This window comes from Leptonychotes weddellii, chromosome 10, assembly GCF_054177405.1.
Source record: "Leptonychotes weddellii isolate Sample4059 chromosome 10, ASM5417740v2, whole genome shotgun sequence".
Lineage (NCBI taxonomy): Eukaryota > Metazoa > Chordata > Mammalia > Carnivora > Phocidae > Leptonychotes > Leptonychotes weddellii.
The window spans coordinates 54160092-54181732 of NC_138378.1; the positions used below are offsets into that span (position 1 = coordinate 54160092).

The 21641-nt window shown below is 40.3% G+C and overlaps 1 protein-coding gene across 14 annotated transcripts in view; it reads right to left on the reverse strand.

Moving 5' to 3' along the window:
* The window catches only part of THADA (THADA armadillo repeat containing), a 328075-nt gene that overhangs the window by 179245 nt on the left and 127189 nt on the right, over positions 1-21641 (reverse strand). For all 14 annotated transcript variants that reach the window (XR_014149251.1, XM_081833473.1, XM_081833472.1 and 11 more), the window contains 2 exons: positions 5405-5494; positions 3963-4094 (listed from right to left, as the gene is read on the reverse strand). Coding sequence is in view for 13 of the 14 variants with exons in the window: in XM_081833473.1 (XP_081689599.1) it covers positions 3963-4094; positions 5405-5494 (222 nt within the window). In the remaining variant the exon portion in view is untranslated. The remainder of the gene's footprint in view (positions 1-3962; positions 4095-5404; positions 5495-21641) is intronic.

The following is a 21641-nucleotide window of genomic DNA, read 5'->3' on the forward strand; positions in this document are numbered from 1 at the left end:
GGTGAACAGTGAAATGATTTGAGGAAAGACATACTGAAAGCCATTTGCAATGAAAATAAGCCCCCAAAGGGGTAGGGAGATCCTTTTAAAAGCACCCAAAAAATGATTAAAAGGCAGTGGAGGGATTTCTCCCACAGGCAGTAATCGACTGCTGAGATCTGTTGTCAGCAACAGCAGGGGCTTTCTGTCTCAGTGGATACCCCCCCACACACAGGTACCACACTGGTTCTGAGAGGGTAGAGAGCCTTGTCCAAGCATCACAGCCTTGTCCAAGCATCACAGCTAGTCAGTGAGTGGGAGAGCTTAGACAGAACCAGGTCTCTTAAACCCAGGTTTGGGGCATATTTGGTTTCCTGTAGTTCTTCAATTCAAACTTGAAACTCCCTTGTAAAAGGGAATTCAAAGGTACATGTAGAGAGATATTCTGGTCTTTAGAAAGCCCTAGACAAGAAACGTGTATTTTCAGGGAGCCAGCTGGGGTCCCTTTTAAAGCATGAGTCACTCTGCTTGGTGGTATTTGAACTGAAGGGTAAATGGTTTTAAACTGAAGGCATCACATTTGCATGGTAAAGGGCCGCGAATCTGGATCCAGCACAGCATCGGGCACATAAAACACACTGGATTTAAAAAAACTTGTAAACAAAACATTGTGATTAACATTATCATTTCTGTTCCAAGATGATGCAACTGCACACACGCATAACTTTGGAGACCCAAATCAGAACTTCTAAGATTTCAGTCAACAAAGAAGATCAATAGAGATATAAGTTTATACTCCCAAATGTTGGATAAGGAACAAAAATACAAACAATGCTTACAAACATCTTACAGAGAGGAAGGAAATGGCAGGTTAAGTATACATAAATCAAAGGGAAATAAAAAGCTGCCATTGGGGCTTTTAATCTTCTGGTTGTGCAATTCACTTCAGCTTGGTCAGAGCAACCCTCGTGCTACTCCCACTAGCTGAAAAATTTCTGTTTAGCTAAACTCAGAATATCCAAGAGCCTGATTAGACTCTTCCAAGTACATAAATTAACACTGGCAATGCTACAAAAATAAAGCACCACCCACCCACTCGTGCATGCACCCATCTTTTCAGCTATTACCCCAAGTCCAAACAGCCCAATCTTCACCATTACCAGAACCACAAATATTGCCTGGAATGACAGGTTTTATGACCAATCTTTCACTTCCTTCATGAAGAATTTTCTCAGAAGTAATTTAAATCAAATGTGTACAGTTTTATCAAATTCACTATTTTTATGGTTCATCTGCCCAGGTGATTTTAACATTTTAGGGTAGCACAGGGTTGCTCCTGTACTAGGTTGATGAAACCCCGAACTGGGGTTCTGACTGAACTTCAAGTCTAAGATCCTTCCATTGTATCACAGATGATGGTCAGGGCAGTTAAGCCAGCCTTCCTCCATACCTGGTCGCAGACCAACCCTGATACCTCGGGCAATGATCCTGCAGAGATGAGCCCAAGAGAATGGCTGTATCCAATCAAGCCATCCTCACTACTGGAAAAGCAAAGCAAGGAGCAGATCCCACTGCTGGGGGGGACATGACTTTTATATCCTGAAAACAGCACTCTGGTCCACCAACTCTGGAGATAGGCTCCTCCTCACTCTGAATTGCATCAATTTCAGGGCCCATGGGCTGCTCAATGTAGCCACTGCTCTTGGCTGCATAAAAGGTTATTTTGGTGTAATGGAAAGAGTACACCCAACATTCTTGACAGCCCTATACTCTTGGGTTCATATGCTAGCTCTATAACTGACTCGCTCTCTGAACCTCAATTTCCTCAACAGGAAAGTGGGGGTGATAACACCTCCTCTCCGAGTCGTTGTAAGTAAGATGGCCAGTTCAGTGTTGGGCAAATAGTCAAAGCTCAACAAACGTTGGTGTACTTTCTACTAGCATCTCTGCTCAGAGTACTTTCTTGTTTGTTCTCTGTATTCCCGGGTCAAAATCTACTTCTTATAAACCCCTGGAATAGCCTAACCAAGTACCAAGTATGACCCTACTACTGTCAAAATCATGTGTAGTGGGGGACAGGGCAGGGGTTCTGATAATGTTTAAAATCCCAAATTTAATCCTGGTACTCAAAGTGTGATCTACAGACCAGCAGCATCAGCATTACCTGGAAGTCTGTCTGAAAGGCAGACCCTCAGGCTCCATTCCACACTTACTGAATCCAAATTTATGAGATTCCCCAAGTGATAGGTTTACCTCTTAAAGTCTGAGAAACACTGTTCTATACCACAAATGGACATTCAATAAACAGAGCCTACTGACACTCTAAGGAATCAATTGTGGCACTTGGGCTGTTGGTAGCATTCTATGAATGCTTATTCAGATAGAAAGCAACTACTGACCAAGGCATTTTCCCTGGGAGGACAGTGTAATGTACCCTTTGCGCCTTTTGAGTTAAAAAAACAACAACAACCAAAAAAACCAATACACTAAGGACACTGGCTTTATGGCAATATTTAAATCTTCTCCATTAATGCAATCTTTGTTATATAATAAGTGCTCTGAATATAATTAATAATATGAGCATTCTGATTATATGTAGACTCTAAATAACAGGAAGGGTATTTTCAATGTAGTAATTTCTGGTTTCTAGGATGCAACACATAACAGATTGATTAGTAATAAGCTTCCACAAATGGAATGTTCTTAACACACGATGACAAAGTTCTAAAGCATGTCCTTCTGTGATTCTGAGCATGTGCCTTTCCTCCCCCACCCTATCAACCTTCTGAAACATTTTTCAGTTCTTTCCAGTTATAAGTAAAAGTACAATTTTTAAATGCTCCTGAAAGTAAAATTTACAACCCAAATTCCTAAAATGAATCACCAAATGCTGGATCCAGGAGACTGGTAACTTTGTGTATCAGGAAACAAAAACCCCATCTGAGTGAGTCATCTCTGTGATCGGAGATAACACAGCCACCGCCAGAGCTTGGTGCAAACAAATGGCTGCAGCAATCACAGGCCGGCATCTCGTGCTTCATGGTTTCTCACATTAAAATGCATCAGTCAGCTCTGTGAAACCAGGAAGTGGAACCCAGGACGCCACATAAATAACAAACACATTCTCTTGAGTTTGGTGTTAACGTTAACATCTTAACGCTCTGCTCTAAGTCTATCTCAATTTCTGGTACCTAAATTAAAATGAAAGTGCTGCTTTATCGAGACGTATGCAGAAAGGCAAAAGCTAACTAATATGACTGGGCTTCTGAAATGTTCCCTAAGAAAATTTTTAAGACTTTTTGGAGGCCTATTTATTGAGGACTTTGATCCGAAAATGAAAAAGGTGATCAGAAGGTGGCAAATACACCTCAAAAACTGTAACAGAGGAAGAGGCAATAGGCTCTAGAGCAGAAAAGCCTGTTACCATCTGATTCCATGTATAATTCCATGCTTTTTCTCAGGTGCTCCAGTCTTGAAAGAGAAGCTGAGTAGGAAGTGAACTTGTGCCACATATGGCCAGCTAGATGCTACCCCTTGCACCCACCAGCAAACTCCTCCAGAGAGAGGAGGCAAATGTCGTTCTCAGCGACATTTGGGGATATAATGCCAGGACCAAGCCTGCCTCATGCTGGCTAGGGATAATGCAAATACCTAGGCTATGTTTTTCAAAAGCAGGCAGCTCCTATCAACACCACACATCCACTAGCAGGCAGAGTGCCAAGGGAACATTACTTAAACAGTGGCTGTGGCTATGGGCTTCTGCACCCACGACAGAAGCACTTTCCTCTGAAACACTGGAGACCAGTTGGGGGCAATGGCAATAGCCCCCAGGCCCCTGCTTTCACAGGACCCCTCTCAAAGTAAAGAAACAAGAAATAATAATAATAATAAAAAACCAACTACACTTTCTGAAATATGAACAAGTTAAAATACCCCATATTGCCCCCATGCCCACCCCATTATTTCCACGAAGCACACACTACCTCATAATGAACGGAATGAAAGGCGCCATGCTGAGAGCAGAAGAGGTGCCATCCATCGGGGAAGGGTAGAGTCTTCCCAACACCAAAAGTAAGAGAAACATGCTTGGATGACGGTTGAGTTCTCCTGTATCACTGAAAAACAAGTGATTGTACATAAAAGACTTAAAATTTAAGAGGTGAGACACTACCTTCAAACATTTCTCTCATTAAATGATTATGAATGTAAAGTGAGACTCTCTATGATCAGAAGATCATTTCCCTTTTTTCGTTTCTTTTCCCCCTCCATTCATTTCATATATTCCTAATGTGCAAATGAGGAAGAGCTACTGGCAAAGCCATGGATTGGGCTCCAGCACACGATTCTCTTCTCGAAGCTAATTGTTAATTCGTGTCTGTGTTTTGATTTGAGCTGTTCATACAGCAGAAAGGAGTTCCACAGTATGAAATGTGAAACTTTCAACAGCCAAATGTACTTATGAAAGCTTGAATGGTCACTTACTGGGGCCAGAAAAGCCTGTCTGTACAAATTACTAATGTGAGGAAATGTATCATAAACAGAAGTAAAATTGATTGATGTTATTTTACTTCCCCATTACAGATAATGAGTATAAATTCATATCAAGTGCAAATATGGCTAGAAGAATAAAAAAGCACATGTTCTAAGACACCATTCTAAAAATTCCACTGTCAGTAGAGGATGTGATTGAAAGGACAATGATAAACTTTTCTATGTGCCCTGATCAGACGGGAAGTCCTCTGAACGGCTTTATTTTCTGTTTCTAGGGTTAGGCATGCCAGTGCCATTTCTGGTCACAGGTGACCAGACCAGCCAGCTATTTGCTTACTCTCACAATGGTCAACTGCAACAGGCCAGTAAGAAAAAATGGCTTGTGTTTGTGACAGCAAACTCAGTATGCAAACACAGAGATTTTTAAATATCATGGGAAGAAAATCTTTTTAGAAGCTGTGTTTCTAAGAAGCTAGTTTCTGAAATATGTTCACTGAAAACAGAATTTGAAAAAACAGTATAAAACAGGATTTTAAAAATATAAAATATATTATAAAAACAGGATATTAGGGGCACCTGGGCGGCTCAGTCAGTTAAGTGTCTGACTCTTGATTTCAGCTCAGGTCATGATCTCAGAGTCGTAAGCACCCCGTGGCTGGCTCTGTGCTGGGCTTGGAGCCTGCTTAAGATTCTCTCTCTCCCTCTCACTCCCCCCAATTTTAAACAAAAACAAAACAGGATTTTATACAACTTTTCAGGTACAAATCTACTGCAGAGTCAGGCAACAGGATGTAATAAAGAAGCACTTAAAAAAAATCCATCTAAGTTACAAGAAAGGAGTTGATTAAAAACTGTTGCCTGGAGGGAAAAATCTCGATTAATGAAGTAATTTACTTCCTTGATTTCACTGTGTCCTACCCTATTCTCTTCTTACCTGTCCACAGTATTAGCTACAGCTTCCAACTGTTGGAGAAGAAAGGGATAGAGTTCCGGGAAACGAGAAAAGAATTCACTTCCTGTCATTCTGTAAAGGGAAGAAAAAGAAATTACTATCTTTTATTTCCTCTGATCTAATAATAAAGCCTTTTTATTTTATTTTATTTAAAGGAAGAGAGCCAAGGTCATTCACTTGAATATTTAATGAAAAAAAGTTAAGAACAAACCTCATCTTAAAAATTTAACAATCAAAACAAAACATTTAATTTTGATTTTGGAAGTGCTCTTGACACATGGAATTTTATCTCAAAATTTAAGATTATGTATATTTACAAATATTTGATATTAAATTCTATTGGGGAAGAAATTGCAAATGCCAAGTTTCGACAATTGATTTGGACCATGAATATAATCAACATCTGGCTGGCTAAGGCTGACAGCTTCTGTAACAAGGGCAGGTCTAGAACAGGTTTCTCCAAGCTAGCACCAATGATATTTTGGACCAGACAATTTTATGTTGTGGGGGACTGTCATGTGACTGTAGGATATTTAGCAGCCTCTGTTGCTTCTACCCATCAAATGCCAGTAATACCCCTCCCCCCTTCAAGTCATGACAATCAAAAATGTCTCTGGAAAAAACAATGTCTCTGGACATTGCCAAATGTATCCCGAGGAGTAAAATGGTCCCCAGTTGAAAACCACTGGTCTGGAGTATGGTTATCAGAGGCACAGATTTTGTGCGTACGGTTCTGGACATCCAATCTCAGCTGACACCTGTGAGGATTAACTTTCCATCTTTATAAACACTACTCTTGAATTCTGACAAGATCCATTCAGTTTTCACAAATGCTTATACTCATGTGATCCACTCCTATGAAGACTCAGAAAATTTCCATCATCCCAGAAAGTTTCCTTGTGCCCCTTCCTGGTCAACTCTCAATACTCAGAGCAACCACTGAGTTTATTTCTCTTACAATTTGGTTTTGTCTATTCTAGAATTTCATATAAATGTAATAATACCTTACATAATTTTTTGCGTCTGGCTTTTTTCACTCAGCATAGTTTATCCATGTTACTTTATGTATCAATAGTTTGATTCTTTTTTTGTTGAGTAGTATTCCATTTTGTGAATATACAAGTTTGTTTATCCATTCTCCTCTTGACAGATATGGGCTGTATCCATTTGTAGGTTGTTATGAATAAAGCTCCTAGAAACATTCTTACACAAGGTTTTTGTGTACATGTTTTCATTTCTCTTGAATAAGTATCCGAGAATAAAATTTCAGTATGTTTAACATTTTAGGAAACTGACAGTTTCCCAAAATAATTAGAGCATTTTATACTCCCACCAACAATAAACTAGAGTTCTAGTGGCTCTGTGTCCTATCCAACATTTGCTGTTATCTTTCTCTTTATCTACTTTAGCCATCCTAGTGGTAGATCCCTGTGGTTTTGATTTGCATTTCCTTGATGACTAATGATGATAGTAAACACTCTTTTTGTGCTTTGGTTATTGATATGGCCTTTTGTGAAGTATCAATTCAAAATATTTGCCTGTTTTCACATTAGGTTGCTTGCTTCCTTTGCCAAATGTGTGCATTACATGTACCTTCTTAGTCTGGCTTGACAATTTATTTTCCTAATAATGTCTTCTGATGAGCAGAAGTTTTCAGTCCAATAACTGGGTCCTTTTTTTTTTTTTTTTAATGATTCATGTTTTCTGTGGCTTAAGAAATCTTTGCCTACCCCAACATCACAAAGATATTCTGTTTCCTTCTAGGAGTTTTACAGTTCCAGCTTTTATCGTGAGGTCGATGATCCATCTCAAATTAATTTTTGTGTACGGTGTGAGGTAGAGGCAAAGGTTCTCTTTTTCTTTTAAAAATTTATTATTGTTTTTTTAATTGAAGTATAGTTGACATATGATGTTGCATTAGTTTCAGGTGCAAGATTCTTTTTCTTCTACATTGGTGTATCATACTTCTTATAGGGAGATGCCGTAAGAAAAGATAGGCCTTAAATAGGAGAGATGTGCCAGGTTCATGGATAAGAAGATTCAATATTATAAAGAGGAAATTCTCACCAAATACAATGCAATTCCAGTAAAAATGATAATTTATATATTCAACTACATCAATTAATATTTAAAAAAAATTTTTACACACACAAAAAAAGCACAAATAAAACCACAAAATAATACACGTACGGAGTATTTTTGGCAGAGGAGGAGTATCAAACATTATGAAATAAAAGAGACTAAGAGACTTAGCAGACTTATGAGGCCAAAAAAGACTAAACACATGTGGACCTTGTTTGGATCCTGATTCTAAGAAGCCAATTATAAAAAGACATTTCTAAGACAATTGAGAAAAGTTGAAGGTTAAAGAATTATTAACTTTGTTACACATGATAATAGCATGATGTATTTTTTTAAACTCTCTTATCAAATCAGTCATGCATCCTGAAGTATTTATGGGAAAAATGACATGATACCTGTGACCTCGGTAGGACAAGAAATGGACAAAATACGATTGGCAAAATGTTGGTAATTCTTGAAGTTGAGTGATGGATATGCAGGGGTTAGTTATACTATTCTCTTCATTCTTACATATGTTAAAAATTCCCATAACAAAAAGGTTTTAAAATGATGGAGGTAAACGTTTTTATTTGCCAAGCCACAAATGGGGAGAAAATGTGTAATGCGTATAACTGAGAATTACATAATTAGTATGAGAATATATGAAGACCTCCAGTGAAATCAATAAGTTAAAAGACAAACAACTGAATATAAAAATGGATAAAACCTAATAAAATATAATCCACAGAAAATAAACATTAGCGACCAATAAACATAAGATGCTCCATCGTACTGAGAGACTATTTTATATTAACTGGCAAAGATTGAAAAGTCTGATAATACCAAGTATTGGAACTCTTAGACACTGTTGATGGAAACAAAAATTACTATAACAATTTTAAAAATAATTTGGCATTTTCTTGAAAGCCACAGATGTGTTTAGCCAGTGATTCACAAATGCTATTTCGAGGTAAATGGCCTAATAAATTCTTGGACATGGGCACCAGAAGGCTTGTACGAGCATATGCACAGCAGCCGTATGTCCATCAAGAGCAGAGTGAATCGGGCGCCTGGGTGGCTCAGTTGGTTAAGCGACTGCCTTCGGCTCAGGTCATGATCCTGGAGTCCCTGGACCGAGTCCCGCATTGGGCTCCTTGCTTGGCAGGGAGTCTGCTTCTCCCTCTGACCCTCCCCCCTCTCATGTGCTCTCTCTCATTCTCTCTCTCAAATAAATAAATAAAATCTTAAAAAAAAAAAAAGAGCAGAGTGAATCAACTGTACACTCACACAAGGGAATACTGTAGAGCAGTAAACCTGAATGAACTACAGATATATCAAAACAGATTTATCTCAGGAACATAATGTTAAGTGAAAAAAGTGAGTTAAAGAAGAATACATGTAATATAATCCTTCTATCCAAAGTTTACAATAAAGCACCACTAAGTAATACTTCGCTTAGAGAAACAAATGTAAGTGATAAAAAAATGAAAAGCAAAGGAATAAATAAAAACAAAATTGGCAAAAGTAATCAATCATTTCTCCAGGGGGAAAAGAAAGGAGATGGGATTAGGAAGGAATATATAAGGGGCTTCAAAAGAAATGTTCTGTTACTTAACCAGGTGGTGGATCTAGAAGTGTTTGTTACATAGTTACTCTTTATACCTTACACACAGTATGTAAATTTTCTTTTGTACCTGTTTCACATTCAGTAAAACCAATTTTTTTTAAAGAGAAAGTCTTTACTTCCTTTTAAGTTACAGATCTATTGAACATTTATTGGACATTTATGCAAAAATGTGCTCATTTCCTTTTTTAATTAGTAGATATTTTTGTGGAAAAAATAACAAATGCTAGTGTTAAAAAAAGCCCACATACTAGATTTCCCAGTGCCCCTCCACACAGACAACTATGCAAAAGGATCTCAGCTTTCCTTTTAAAAAATTTGTTTAGGGCGCCTGGGTGGCTCAGTTTGTTAAGCGACTGCCTTCGGCTCAGGTCATGATCCTGGAGTCCCGGGATCGAGTCCCGCATCAGGCTCCCTGCTCGGCAGGGAGTCTGCTTCTCCCTCTGACCCTCCTCCCTCTCATGCTCTCTGTCTCTCATTCTGTCTCAAATAAATAAATAAAATCTTAAAAAAAAAAAAAAAATTTGTTTATACAAGTACATACTTTTAGTTTAGCTCCTTTTCCCCACAAATATGCATATTATACATACGGTTGTGCCCCTTGATTTTATTTTTCATTTGAACTATATCTGAGAAATCATTCAATATCAGGCACACCATTCTATTTCTTTCCACTTAATGGCTGCAGAGTAATCCATTGCATGTTGACTGTAATTGATTTAATCCCAAACGATAGGCCTTTTGGTTCTTACCTTACTGTTACAAACAATGATATGTAAATTTCCTTGTTAATAAATAGCAAACCTAGGTTTTGCAGGTTCAGTGCTTTACAAGGGAGACCACAAAACCATTCCACTACAGGCCATTGTTACATTCTTTAGTATCGCTAAGCAAAACTGGTCAAGAACATCAGTTTCCATTTTTAGTGGAGTCACTTAAAACTGTATATGAATTTAATACTGAAATCCCTGTGTATACTTGCCCATATAGAATCTCTCCATCTACACCACAAAACTTGGTAAACAGTATTTCCAGGGGAGTAAGTCACTCCTCAATGGTCCAATATCTCTTGGTGGTGTCAAGAGAGATAAGTATTCTGTGTAAGCAGACCATATGATTGCATTACCATGATCTAGAAATTGCCTGGATAAATAACGGGCTCTGCTGACCACAAATACTGCCAGAGGAAAGGGCTGTGGAGCTACTATTCTCAAATTAAAGTCATTGTCTTAATTGAATTAAAACTACTTGTCCCAAACAGCAAGTTACCTCATTCAGTCTACCTTACCAGATATTTACCAACTAGTTTATGTTGCAGAATATATGAAGAAGGTACGTTACTCAAAGTTAAACATTTGGTGAATGTTTTAAGTAATTGTTTTGTTCTTAATAATTTGGTGGGTTTTGACTACATCTTTAAAAAAAAATATTCTGTTAAAATTATTGTGTCCATGCTTGGTGGTGTAGGGCTTTGAAGCATCAACTGCGCATCTGTCAGGGTTTAAGGAAAACCAAAATTATTTTCTAAGGAGAATTTTGACCTTGCTTAGGTACTCTGAGCACACAGGAGTTGCCTTTCTATTCTAGCATTCTCAGGCTCCTCAATACTGTTAAGAAAATTTCAACTCTAAGAGCCTCTTAACTATAGAGAACAAACTGAGGGTTGATGGAGGGAGGACGGTGGGGGATGGGTTAAATGGGTGATGGGTATTAAGGAAGGCACTTGTGATGAGCACTGGTGATCATCGAGTGATCAATCACTAAATTCTACACATGAAACCAATTTTACCATATATGTTAATGAGCTAGAATTTCAATAAAAACTTGAAGTAAAAAAAAAAGAAAAAGAAAAAGAAAAAAAAAGAAAATATCAACTCTATTTCTGGCCAGGGCTCTAATTCACTGCAAATGGCGAAGAGCTGAGTACTTGCTTGGGTTAGCATCATCTAAAATCTGCATCGGCCAAGGGCTACTAAAGACTTGGCTAAATGTGTATGGAGTGCTGCCTGAAGGATATTCAATATTAACAATTCTTGCGTATTATAAAACAGAGCCTCAAAAGGTAAGGCATAGGAGGATATCAGAATTATCTAAGGGGGCTTATTCAAACTTCACTCACTCCTGATTCTCAACTACAGCAAAAGGCCTATAGTTCATAGGCTGCTCATAGGTTTTCGGCTGCCTGTATAGGTCTATAATCTATAGCTTTATTTTTAAAGGCCAAGATCATGGGACCATTTTAGTCCATATGTGAATCCTGGAACATGTGAGTCTTACCTGTCATTTCTACTTAATCAAAACTATAGCATGATCATAGTTTTCTCAGGAAAGCAGCAAATATTTTGAATACCTACATACTTCAGGTTGAGCACTGTGCTAGGTCCCATGGAAGACACTAACAATGTGAAACAGTCACTGCTCTTGGGGCTTAAGATCTGGTTAGGAAGACAAAGCACATGCAGAGACTATAACTAGGGAAGACAAACTGCGTTAAGGGTCAAATAACTAAAGCTTCCAGTAATAGTGGAGTTGGGAAAGATATCATCGGCAGCTGGAGAGGTTAGGGAACGGCTTGTGGGAAACATGGAAACCAAGAGACGAGTTTTGAAAAACTGGGTAAGAATGGATTAAAAGGGAGAGAAAATAGCATGGAGAGGGTGGGTAGTTACAGAAACCAACTGGGTAGATAAACTGGCTGGATGAAAAGAGGGCTTCATGACAAGACAAGGCAGAAATGGCAAGGTGGCATACAAGTTTTTAGAAATTTCAAATGCCAGACTAAGCAGCTTAGCCTGTGTCTACAGGCCCTGAAAGTTTCTGAACAGCAGAGAGATGTGCCAAGAGTAGATGGACCAGACTAGAGAGAGGGTAGAAACGCGGTGACCCAATGGACGTTCACTGAATGTACCTTTTCACATCAACCAGGTAAGGGACCACATTCATACTTCCTTGTATCACTTTTTTATTTTATTTTATTTTATTTATTTATTTGACAGAGAGAGAGAGCACAAGCAGGCAGAGCAGCTGGCAGAGGGAGAGGGAGAAGCAGGCTCTCCGCTGAGCAAGAGAACCTAACGTGAGGCTTGATCCCAGGACCCTGGGACCATGACCAGAGCTGAAGGCAGACACCCAACCGGCTGAGCCACCCAGGTACCCCTATATCACTCTTGATACAAACCACAATTCTACATAAACGCTGGCTGACTGGTAAATATTCTTGCCATGAATGAATAAGTAAGATTAGCCAGAGAAGAAAAATATTCTACTACAGATGACCTCAGCCTATGCCTTATGCCTTTTATCTTTCCTCAGTGACTGGTTCCTACCCAACTGACACCTAACCACCCATCCAGCATCAACACAATTTCTCTTAATCAAGAAGAAAAGGAATTATGGCTAAGATGGTAACGAATTAAAAATTTCTTAAAGTGACTCATTAGCTGTATCCAAGGACATTCAAAATCCTGATTTGAATTAATAAACTGAGTATCCTGCCAGGACTTGAAATTTCTTAAACACAAATATATAAAGCTTGTCTCACCGATTTACAAACAGTTCAATTCTAGTTCACCCATATAAGCAAACAGGCTGATATGTCACCTCCACAAATATAGCAAGCCCTGGGGGTAAATTCTCCACTGACAGGCATTTCAAACCTGTTTATCTATGTGGCCAAAAACTAGCCCTGCAACTTTATGGAAACAAAAGAAGTGATAACCAAAAAGGAAAAATGGAATCTCTGTAAATTCAAGCTTCTAGGAAGACAAAAGGAGACCACCAAATATTGCGAATGGGGTAAAACAGACAAAGGTGAAAACAAACAAGCCAGGACAGAGAATGAGAATAAAGCAGCTTTAAGCTTGGGGCTGTCAGACTCTACAAAAGGTGAGTTATTCCCCACCCTGTCATGTAAGAACTACGCAGGCACAACCCATGGAGAGGCCCTTGGGGAAACACAGAAGCTCCTTGAAGAAATCCACTTGCCCGGCACCAGGAGCTGACAGTGGCTGTGAGTCCCCGCCCCAAGGCACTCCTCGGCCTGATCCATTCAGGGGTGGACTCCCCCAGGGCCCAGCCAAAGCTGTGAACAAAGTTGGCAGGCAACAGAGGTTGACTGAATCAATGAAAATGCCTGCCCAGCACTGTTTTGTTTTATTTTAAAAGCTTTTTAAAAAGTATTCTAGCACTACTTGTTTACTGAGGGAAAATTAGATAACAAAGGACGCTGCAAAGAAAAATCTCAAAACCACCACAAACCCACCACCTAAAGATGGCCGCTAGTCTGCTCTTATGTCTGTCCATCTACACCTTTCTCCTCCTTATATATTCTTTTATTATCTGCTTTTTACATTTAACACTTTATCAAGAACACTGTTCCCTATCAATCTGGATCCATTTGAATGCAGTAGCCTCAGGGTGGTACACTCTCTGTGCCTCTCCTACATTTGAACATAATGTCTGGGGCCCTAGCCCTGACACCAGCCCAGAACGCCTCGTCCCCATCCTGGCTAAGCCATGCGTGGAAGGCAGTCCCTACCCCAGCCACGCTCGGACGCTCGGAGCTTCCCTTGGTCTGCACATTCCACATCTAATCTTGGTAATGCCGAGGTAATGGTAATGCTCTAGTGTTTGAGAGCATCTGAGCTTTCATCTTTGAATCCCACCTGCCATCTACCAGCCTAGGAAAATCTTCACTTGAATCAAGCTTCTGTTTCTCTTAGAGACCCTGTCCCAAGATCTGCCACACATATTGAAATTGAAATGCCAAAAGCAAATGCTTCTGAGCTTAACAAAAGCATCCTGATAAAAACCCATGGCGCAATGAAAAGAAGCCTTCAGTGAACTGTGTCTCAAGTAAAAATAAGGTATCCACACTCCCCCATTCCTACAAACAGATCCCCTATCATTCTGAATATCTCAGGAACAGGGATCAAGAGAGTAATGTACAAAGATATAAAGAGAAAAAGCTTGCAAAGGCAAGCAAAAACATGCAGAAAAAGGAACTCCATAGTAAACAGCAGCAAAGGCATAGCTTGTGCCTGCTTTAAAAACAACAACAACAACAAAACCCAGGACTTATTCACAGGCCATGGAGCAAACACCATAAACCTGGTTTCATCAGATGAAAACAAACGCTGAAGGCAAAAGCCTGGAGGTTTTCAGTTGGTTTTTCAAATGGGAACCCAATAAACTATTAAAATTTAGCTATCCCGGGGCGCCTGGGTGGCTCAGTCGTTAAGCGTCTGCCTTCGGCTCAGGTCATGATCCCAGGGTACTGGGATCGAGCCCCACATCGGGCTCTCTGTTCAGCGGGAGGCCTGCTTCTCCCTCTCCCACTCCCCCTGCTTGTGTTCCCTCTCTCGCTGTGTCTCTGTCAAATAAATAAATAAAATCTTTAAAAAAAAAACAACTTAGCTATCCCCAGATTCTGGCCTATAAAACCACTCTAGAGGAGAGAAAATCAGCAAAGGGCCTGTGTCTCCTTGCCACAGTGATTGCTGATAAAAAGAGCAAGTGCATCTTAAGAAAAACAGTACCCCGAATAGAAACAAACCTACAAAGAAGACAAAGCACACACACACACACACACACACACACATTAGAAGGAGGAGCAAATGCAAACTAACAAAACAGAAACAACTAATAAAAAAGAAATCTGGGTTTGGAACCCCACCAGGAGGATCATCCATCTCTGACTCTGTTCCTAGAATCCTCTCCCCACCTCTGAGTGGGCCTGACACCAGCATTTCTCCCTTGAGAAGCAGTAATTTAAAAAGAATGAGTGATTGGACTAAACAGATGTCAGAGGCCCCAGGGCCAGAATCTCACACTCAGCAAGCACTTGTGATCGTGGCCATGGTCCCCCCCCGCCTCCCCCCAGGGCCTGTTAAAGGAAGGGCATCTTCTTCAGGGCCTCTCTTCTGAGGGTACGGACTCTGACCAGGTCTCCTGCCAATCTCTTCTCCCTTCCAATCCTCCATGGAAAGCCATAACATTCTTGGACTTACTGAATGTTTTCCTAATCCTTCCCTTTAGGAGCTGTTTTCTGGTGGAGAATCTCCCAAATCACAAAATCAGCCATCACTATACTCCACCCATGGAGGGAAGTGGAAACTCTTGGTTCTGGAAGTGCCCTGCCATTCTCCTTGTAGAAATTACTAGCCCAAGGGTGGGCCTTGAAATACATTCCTACTCATTCCACAGCCAGATGGTCAGTAAACATACATCTCCTGAATTCCTCATGTGTTCAAGGTCCCATCCGGGCAGCTTCTATGGATTTTTTTACACCAGAAATTTATTTCTTAGAGAATGTGTCTTTCTAAATCTTGTCATCTATAAAAAATCTCAGAATCAGTCCATCTCCAACAGTTAATTCGATAGTAATTTTCTAAACAGTTTGTGGTAGACTGCAAAGACGACCAACAATAATTCCTACTACCCTCGCTATATGTGCATGCCTCCCTCCCTTCAAGAGGCAGGGTCTATTTCCTCTCCCCTGACTCTGGTCTAGCCTGTGACTTCTTTGATCTACAGAAGGTGGTGGAAGTGATGCTGTACCAGTTCTGCCTTAGGCTTCAAGAGGCATGGCAGCTTCTGGATTCAGTCTTTGAGACTTGACGACTCTGCTAGAGAGAGGACCCATGAGCCCCCACCCTCCCCCTCTGTCACTTATGCTCCCAGTTGAGGTTCCAGACATGTGAATGTGAAACCGTCTTGGTCATTCAGTCCCAGCTGAGGTCTCAGATATTGCAACCACTTGAGTGATCCCAGATGACACCATGTGGTGAAGATGAACCAGCTGAACCCAGTCAACCCACAGAACTGTGAGAAATAATGAGTTGTTACTTTAAGCCACTAAATTTTAGGGTAATTGTTATGCAGCAGCAGGTAACTAAAACACAGTAATGATATTCAAGGAACCGAGTTAGACTCTGTGGAAAAGTAATACTAAATAAAAGGGATGCTGGTATCAAGGAACATACAATCTAACCTAACTACTATATTATTCTTTCACAGCTCTGAAAGCCAGAAATCTATATCATTATCAATGGTCCAGGGGCACCTGGCTGGCTCAGTCGGTAGAGTGTGTAACTCTTAATCTCGGGGTTGTAAATTCAAGCCCCACTTTGGGTGTAGAGATTACTTAATAACAAAGTCTTGGGCGTCTGGGTGGCTCAGTCAGTTAAGTGTTCAACTCTTGATTTTGGCTCAGGTCATGGTCTCAGGGTTGTGGGATCGAGCCCTGTGTCAGGCTCCACAATGGGTGTGGAGCACTTGGGATTGATTCTCTCTCTCTCCCTCAGCCCCTCCCTGCTCTCTAATAAAAATAAATAAATAAACAAATAAAGTCTTAAAAAATTATTAAAAAGAAAAAAAAACCCAACAATGGTCCAAAATCAAAGTGCCAGCAGGGCACCTCCAGAGGCTCTGGAGGAGAATCTAATTCTCGCCTCTTCTAGCTTCTGGTGGCTGCCGGCCTTCCTTGGCCTGTAGCTGTGTGGCTCTAATTTCTGCCTCTGTGGTCATACCCAAACAATCCAAGATAATCACCCCACCGCAAAATCCTTAATTTAATCACATCGACACAGACCTCTTATCTTTACAAGGTAACATTTATAGGTTGCAGGGATTAGGATCTCATGTCTGGTGGGGGGGCAGGGGGATTATTCTGCCTATCTATCTCAATTGCCAGAACATAAGAGCTAAGGCACTAAGGGGCAAGAATGAACATAATTGTTCATTCCAAGGCAGTTGTGTTCTAAATCTTTAAAGCAATGGACAACTTTCTTTCAAATATAATCCCAATATTTAAAACAAAACAAAAGAAAGCCAGAACGGTTCTGGTTGAAGCAGGGTTGAGGTTGAGGTGAGTGATCATCACTTGGCCACCCCCTTCATCTTAGCAAGCATAGGCCCTGATACACCTCCATGAACTCAAGAGGCCCACATTAGAGTCTGAAGCCTTTGCAAGACAAAGTCCACATTCCTCACCTCCTTCCTTCCTATTATTCCAACCAAGAAGCACACTCCATCCACCAAGCTCACCATTCCCTACAATAACTGTTTTTTTTTTTTTTAAGATTTTATTTATTTATTTGAGAGAGAGAGAGAGAATGAGAGAGAGCACATGAGAGGGGGGAGGGTCAGAGGGAGAAGCAGACTCCCTGCCGAGCAGGGAGCCCGATGCGGGACTCGATTCAGGGACTCCAGGATCATGACCCGAGCCGAAGGCAGTCGCTTAACCAACTGAGCCACCCAGGCGCCCAATAACTGTTGTTTTATTAAACATGTTTCAAGTCTGTCTCCTCTCACTAGGAAGCTGCTCCCTGAAACCGAAAGCTGTCCTGTTTCTGCTTCAACCCCAACACCCAGAATGGTGCCAGCACCTAGGAGCTCTGTAAATACCTGCTGCCTTCTTAACGTTTTTCTCAGAACTCCCTCCACAAATCTTGCCCCAATTAGGGATGGGCTATCCTCTTTTCAACCATAGGGGTCCTATCCCCATCAGCCTGACTCTATAAGGATACTACTTTACAAATTCTTATTTGGTAATTCTAAAGAGCATCGTGTAAGTATTAAAACCCTAGTCAATCACATGCACTAAACATACAAAGAGTTCAAACAGTGCTAAACCTGCCTCATCCAAAACACTAATAAAAAATCACCTAGAAATTTCTTTTACGCATTAAAAAGAAACTAATTTAGCATAAGGTTCAATATTTCAAAATAAGTTTTTTTTGTTTCTATTCCTGTAATACTTTTGTTCAATTAACTCTTCCAGGATCCTACTCCAAACCTTATAGACATTTTTTTTTTTTTAAGATTTTATTTATTTATTTGAGACAGAGAGAATGAGAGAGATAGAGAGCACATGAGAGGGGGGAGGGTCAGAGGGAGAAGCAGGCTCCCCGCTGAGCAGGGAGCCCGATGCGGGACTCAATCCCGGGACTCCGGGATCATGACCTGAGCCGAAGGCAGTCGCTTAACCAACTGAGCCACCCAGGCGCCCCATAGACATTTTCACTAAGACTAATATTAATTTGCCAGCTTGTATTATCAAAGCAAAGGAAAGGTGACAATAGAGTCCCAGCCTTCAAGGAACATATTCGAACTAGAAGGACTTTCAGAGAAGTCTACTACTCTGATAATTTAATCTCACAGATGAGGAAACTGATGCCCAGAGGAATTAAGGGAGTCTCCTAAGATCAAAATACAAGTTGGGGGAAAGTACAGACCTAGAACACAATTCTCTTGTTCCCCAATCTAGCCGCCAGGATTTCAGGGTTTCTATTACACAGGGAACCCAAGCATCCCTGTGCGAGGCATCCACGTAATGAGCAAAGGACACTGTAGCCCAGACGGGCCAGTTTTCAAAGGAGTTCGTGTCCCATGATTGGGTTGGACAGCCATTTCTCCACTACTGTCAATCAGCCTGCTCAAGTTAGATTAAGGTTCCCAATCTGAGCTTCCACTCCCATGCATCGAGCCAGGCCCACCCACTGACTTTAAGGGGAATAGATGAGCAGGCAAACTGCCAGCCAAACTAATCTTTAAAAATCTATCCATCTGCTCTTATAAAGTACTTTTGGAGATCACAGGACCACAGATTCTTCCATTGGGTCAAATAAGTTTCAAGTCTCTCCTGTATTCCAATTAAAAGAATCTTATTAACTCATTATAGCACCTCTAACCACCCTCCACACAACCCCCAAAACAAAAACAAAAATAAAAACAAAAAACCCCCTAACTCCCATGAAAATCAAACCAGAAAAGAGGGTATGGACTAATTCTTATTTAGGCTCAATGTTTCTTTTCCCCCAGTGAACCCATGTTTTCTGTAAGTTTGTGAACACTTAGGCCAAGGCTTATTTACAAGGAAAAAAACAAAAACAAAAAAATCAAGCAGTCACCAAGCAAATGTTACACTCCCAATTAATACACAATGTCGTCCACAACTAGGTGTGATGTGATGGCCGGTGTACATTTTCCCAAACTCGTGCCTAGAAGAAATGAAATAAGACTCAGAACACAAAGTGTCATTTCCTTCTGTTGCAGAAGTATGGAAAAGAGTCTCCATTTGTGGCTGTCCATCTCAGACTGCAGGAATTAGTCTTCTCTCTGAACAACTGCCTGGAAGTACTCAAAAAAAAAGGGATAATTTTCAACAGATTGGCTGGATCTCCAGACAGAGAGGAGAAGCCAGCACTTGGCAGAGTTGTGAAAGGAACATTTTGGACATCTTAGCCATTTGTTTTTTGGAGGGCCAGAAAACTAATCTGGAACAAGTATAACTCATTATTGTTATTATTATTAAAAACCCTAACCTCTGGCTCCTGGGGTTGGCAGCGGGAAGCATGTTGGTTTCTATAGAAATGCAAATGAAAGTTATTAAATTAGACATTCCAAGGTCAGTGTCCTGTGTTTGGTGTTCTCACGAATGCTGGGTTTTAAAGTACTCTGAAGTAAGTAGGCTGCCATCTCTTTGCAGACCCTGGAAAGCCATCTGCTTGGCCCTGAGAGTAGCCTGTACATTGAGATTACACAGAGGCAGACTTTCACCATGGCTGGGAGCCATTCCCTTCCATGCGTATTTCCCCTTTACAGCCAGACCCAAAATCCTTCAAAGGCTGAGGCTGTGTTTTCTACTTCAACTGTATCTCCTACAGCACCTAGTAGAGAAGACAGACATAGCATGCACTTCCTATATTTTAAAAAATAAATGAAGGAACAAGTCATGTCTCTTTCTCCCCCCTCTTTTAAGTTATATTCTATTGACTACAATTAATGTATACTCATTTAAAAAAAAATCAGACAATATACAGAGTAAGTAGTAAAAGAAATTTCACCCGGCCCCATTCTGGACCTTTCCTATACACATATAAAAATGTTAAAATTATACATTCAAGATACACAGTTGTTTTGGAGGAGTGGCAGACACTGGTGTGTTGAACAAATGTTCAGGAACTTGCTTTTTACAAAATATTTAGGTGCTGTCTACAGCCATACTACCCTGAACGCGCCCGATCTTGTCTGATCTAGGAAGCTAAGCAGGGTCGGGCCTGGTTAGTACTTGGATGGGAGACAAAATATTTAGGTGCCTTCACTCATTTATGTTATGGAAGGAGAAAGGAAAAAAATCTAGTTTTCCTTATCCTTACTTTTAAAAAATGTTTTGAATAAAAGTACATTGTAATGATTTTATCTCCACATTGGATTAATAGTCTGGCTGAATACAGAGTAAGAAGAAGGAAATCACACGCCATCAGAATTTTGAAGGTAATGCTCCATTAACTTCTATCTTCTAAGTCCATTGCCATTTTGATTCTTAATTCTCTATATGTTAACATTTTGGGTTTTTTTTCCTCTCTACAAAATTTAAAAGTTGTTTTTTTTTTAAAGATTTTATTTATTTATTTGAGAGAGAGAGAATGAGAGACAGAGAGCACGAGAGGGAAGAGGGTCAGAGGGAGAAGCAGACCCCCTGCTGAGCAGGGAGCCCGACGTGGGACTCGATTCTAGGACTCCAGGATCATGACCTGAGCCGAAGGCAGTTGCTTAACCAACTGAGCCACCCAGGCGCCCCCTCGCTACAAAATTTAAGACATTGCATGACAATGTGTCTTGGTGTGGATTGCTTTCCATTCATTGTACTGGAACTCATGTCCTTTACTTCTAGGAAATTTTCCTGTGCTATTATTTCTTTGACAATTTCCTGCCCTGAATTTTCTTAGCTCTTCTATAAGCTGGATGTTGAGCCACTTGAAATAATCTTCTAATTTACTTATTTTTTTCCCCTCCCACATTCCATCCCTGTTGCTTACTTTCATTTTACCTCTGCAAGAATTATTTTACTCCATCTTCCATCCTGTGTACTGAAATTTTTACTTGGGTTATCATATTTTTTTTACATTTCTGGATCTCTTTCTCATTCTCTGGTTGCTCCTTTAAAGACATCATCCTGTTCTTAGTTCACGTAATCAATTTCATCTTGTTTCTCTGAGAATATTAACTTTTTTTTTAAAAGTTTTCTTCTGGCCCCTATATTATGTCTGCTTTTATTTCATTCTTTTTTTTTTTTTAAAGCTCTATTCTTTTTCTAATACTGATTGTAATTTTAGATGGCAGCTGTTTCTTTCTTTTTTTTTTTTTTTTTAAAGATTTTATTTATTTATTTGAGACAGAGAGAATGAGAGACAGAGAGCATGAGAGGGAGGAGGGTCAGAGGGAGAAGCAGACTCCCTGCTGAGCAGGGAGCCCGATGCGGGACTCGATCCCGGGACTCCAGGATCATGACCTGAGCCGAAGGCAGTCGCTTAACCAACTGAGCCACCCAAGCGCCCGATGGCAGCTGTTTCTTGGAATGACTGTAGTGCTTCTCTCTCTGTCACACAAATACACACGTACACACACGTACACCAATGCAACGAGTAATTCTACCAGTTAAAAACAGAATCATGAAATTCTGTAATGTGTCAAACAAGGGTTAAAGACAGGTCAACAAGAAGAAGGCACAAATGAAGACCATGCTGAATA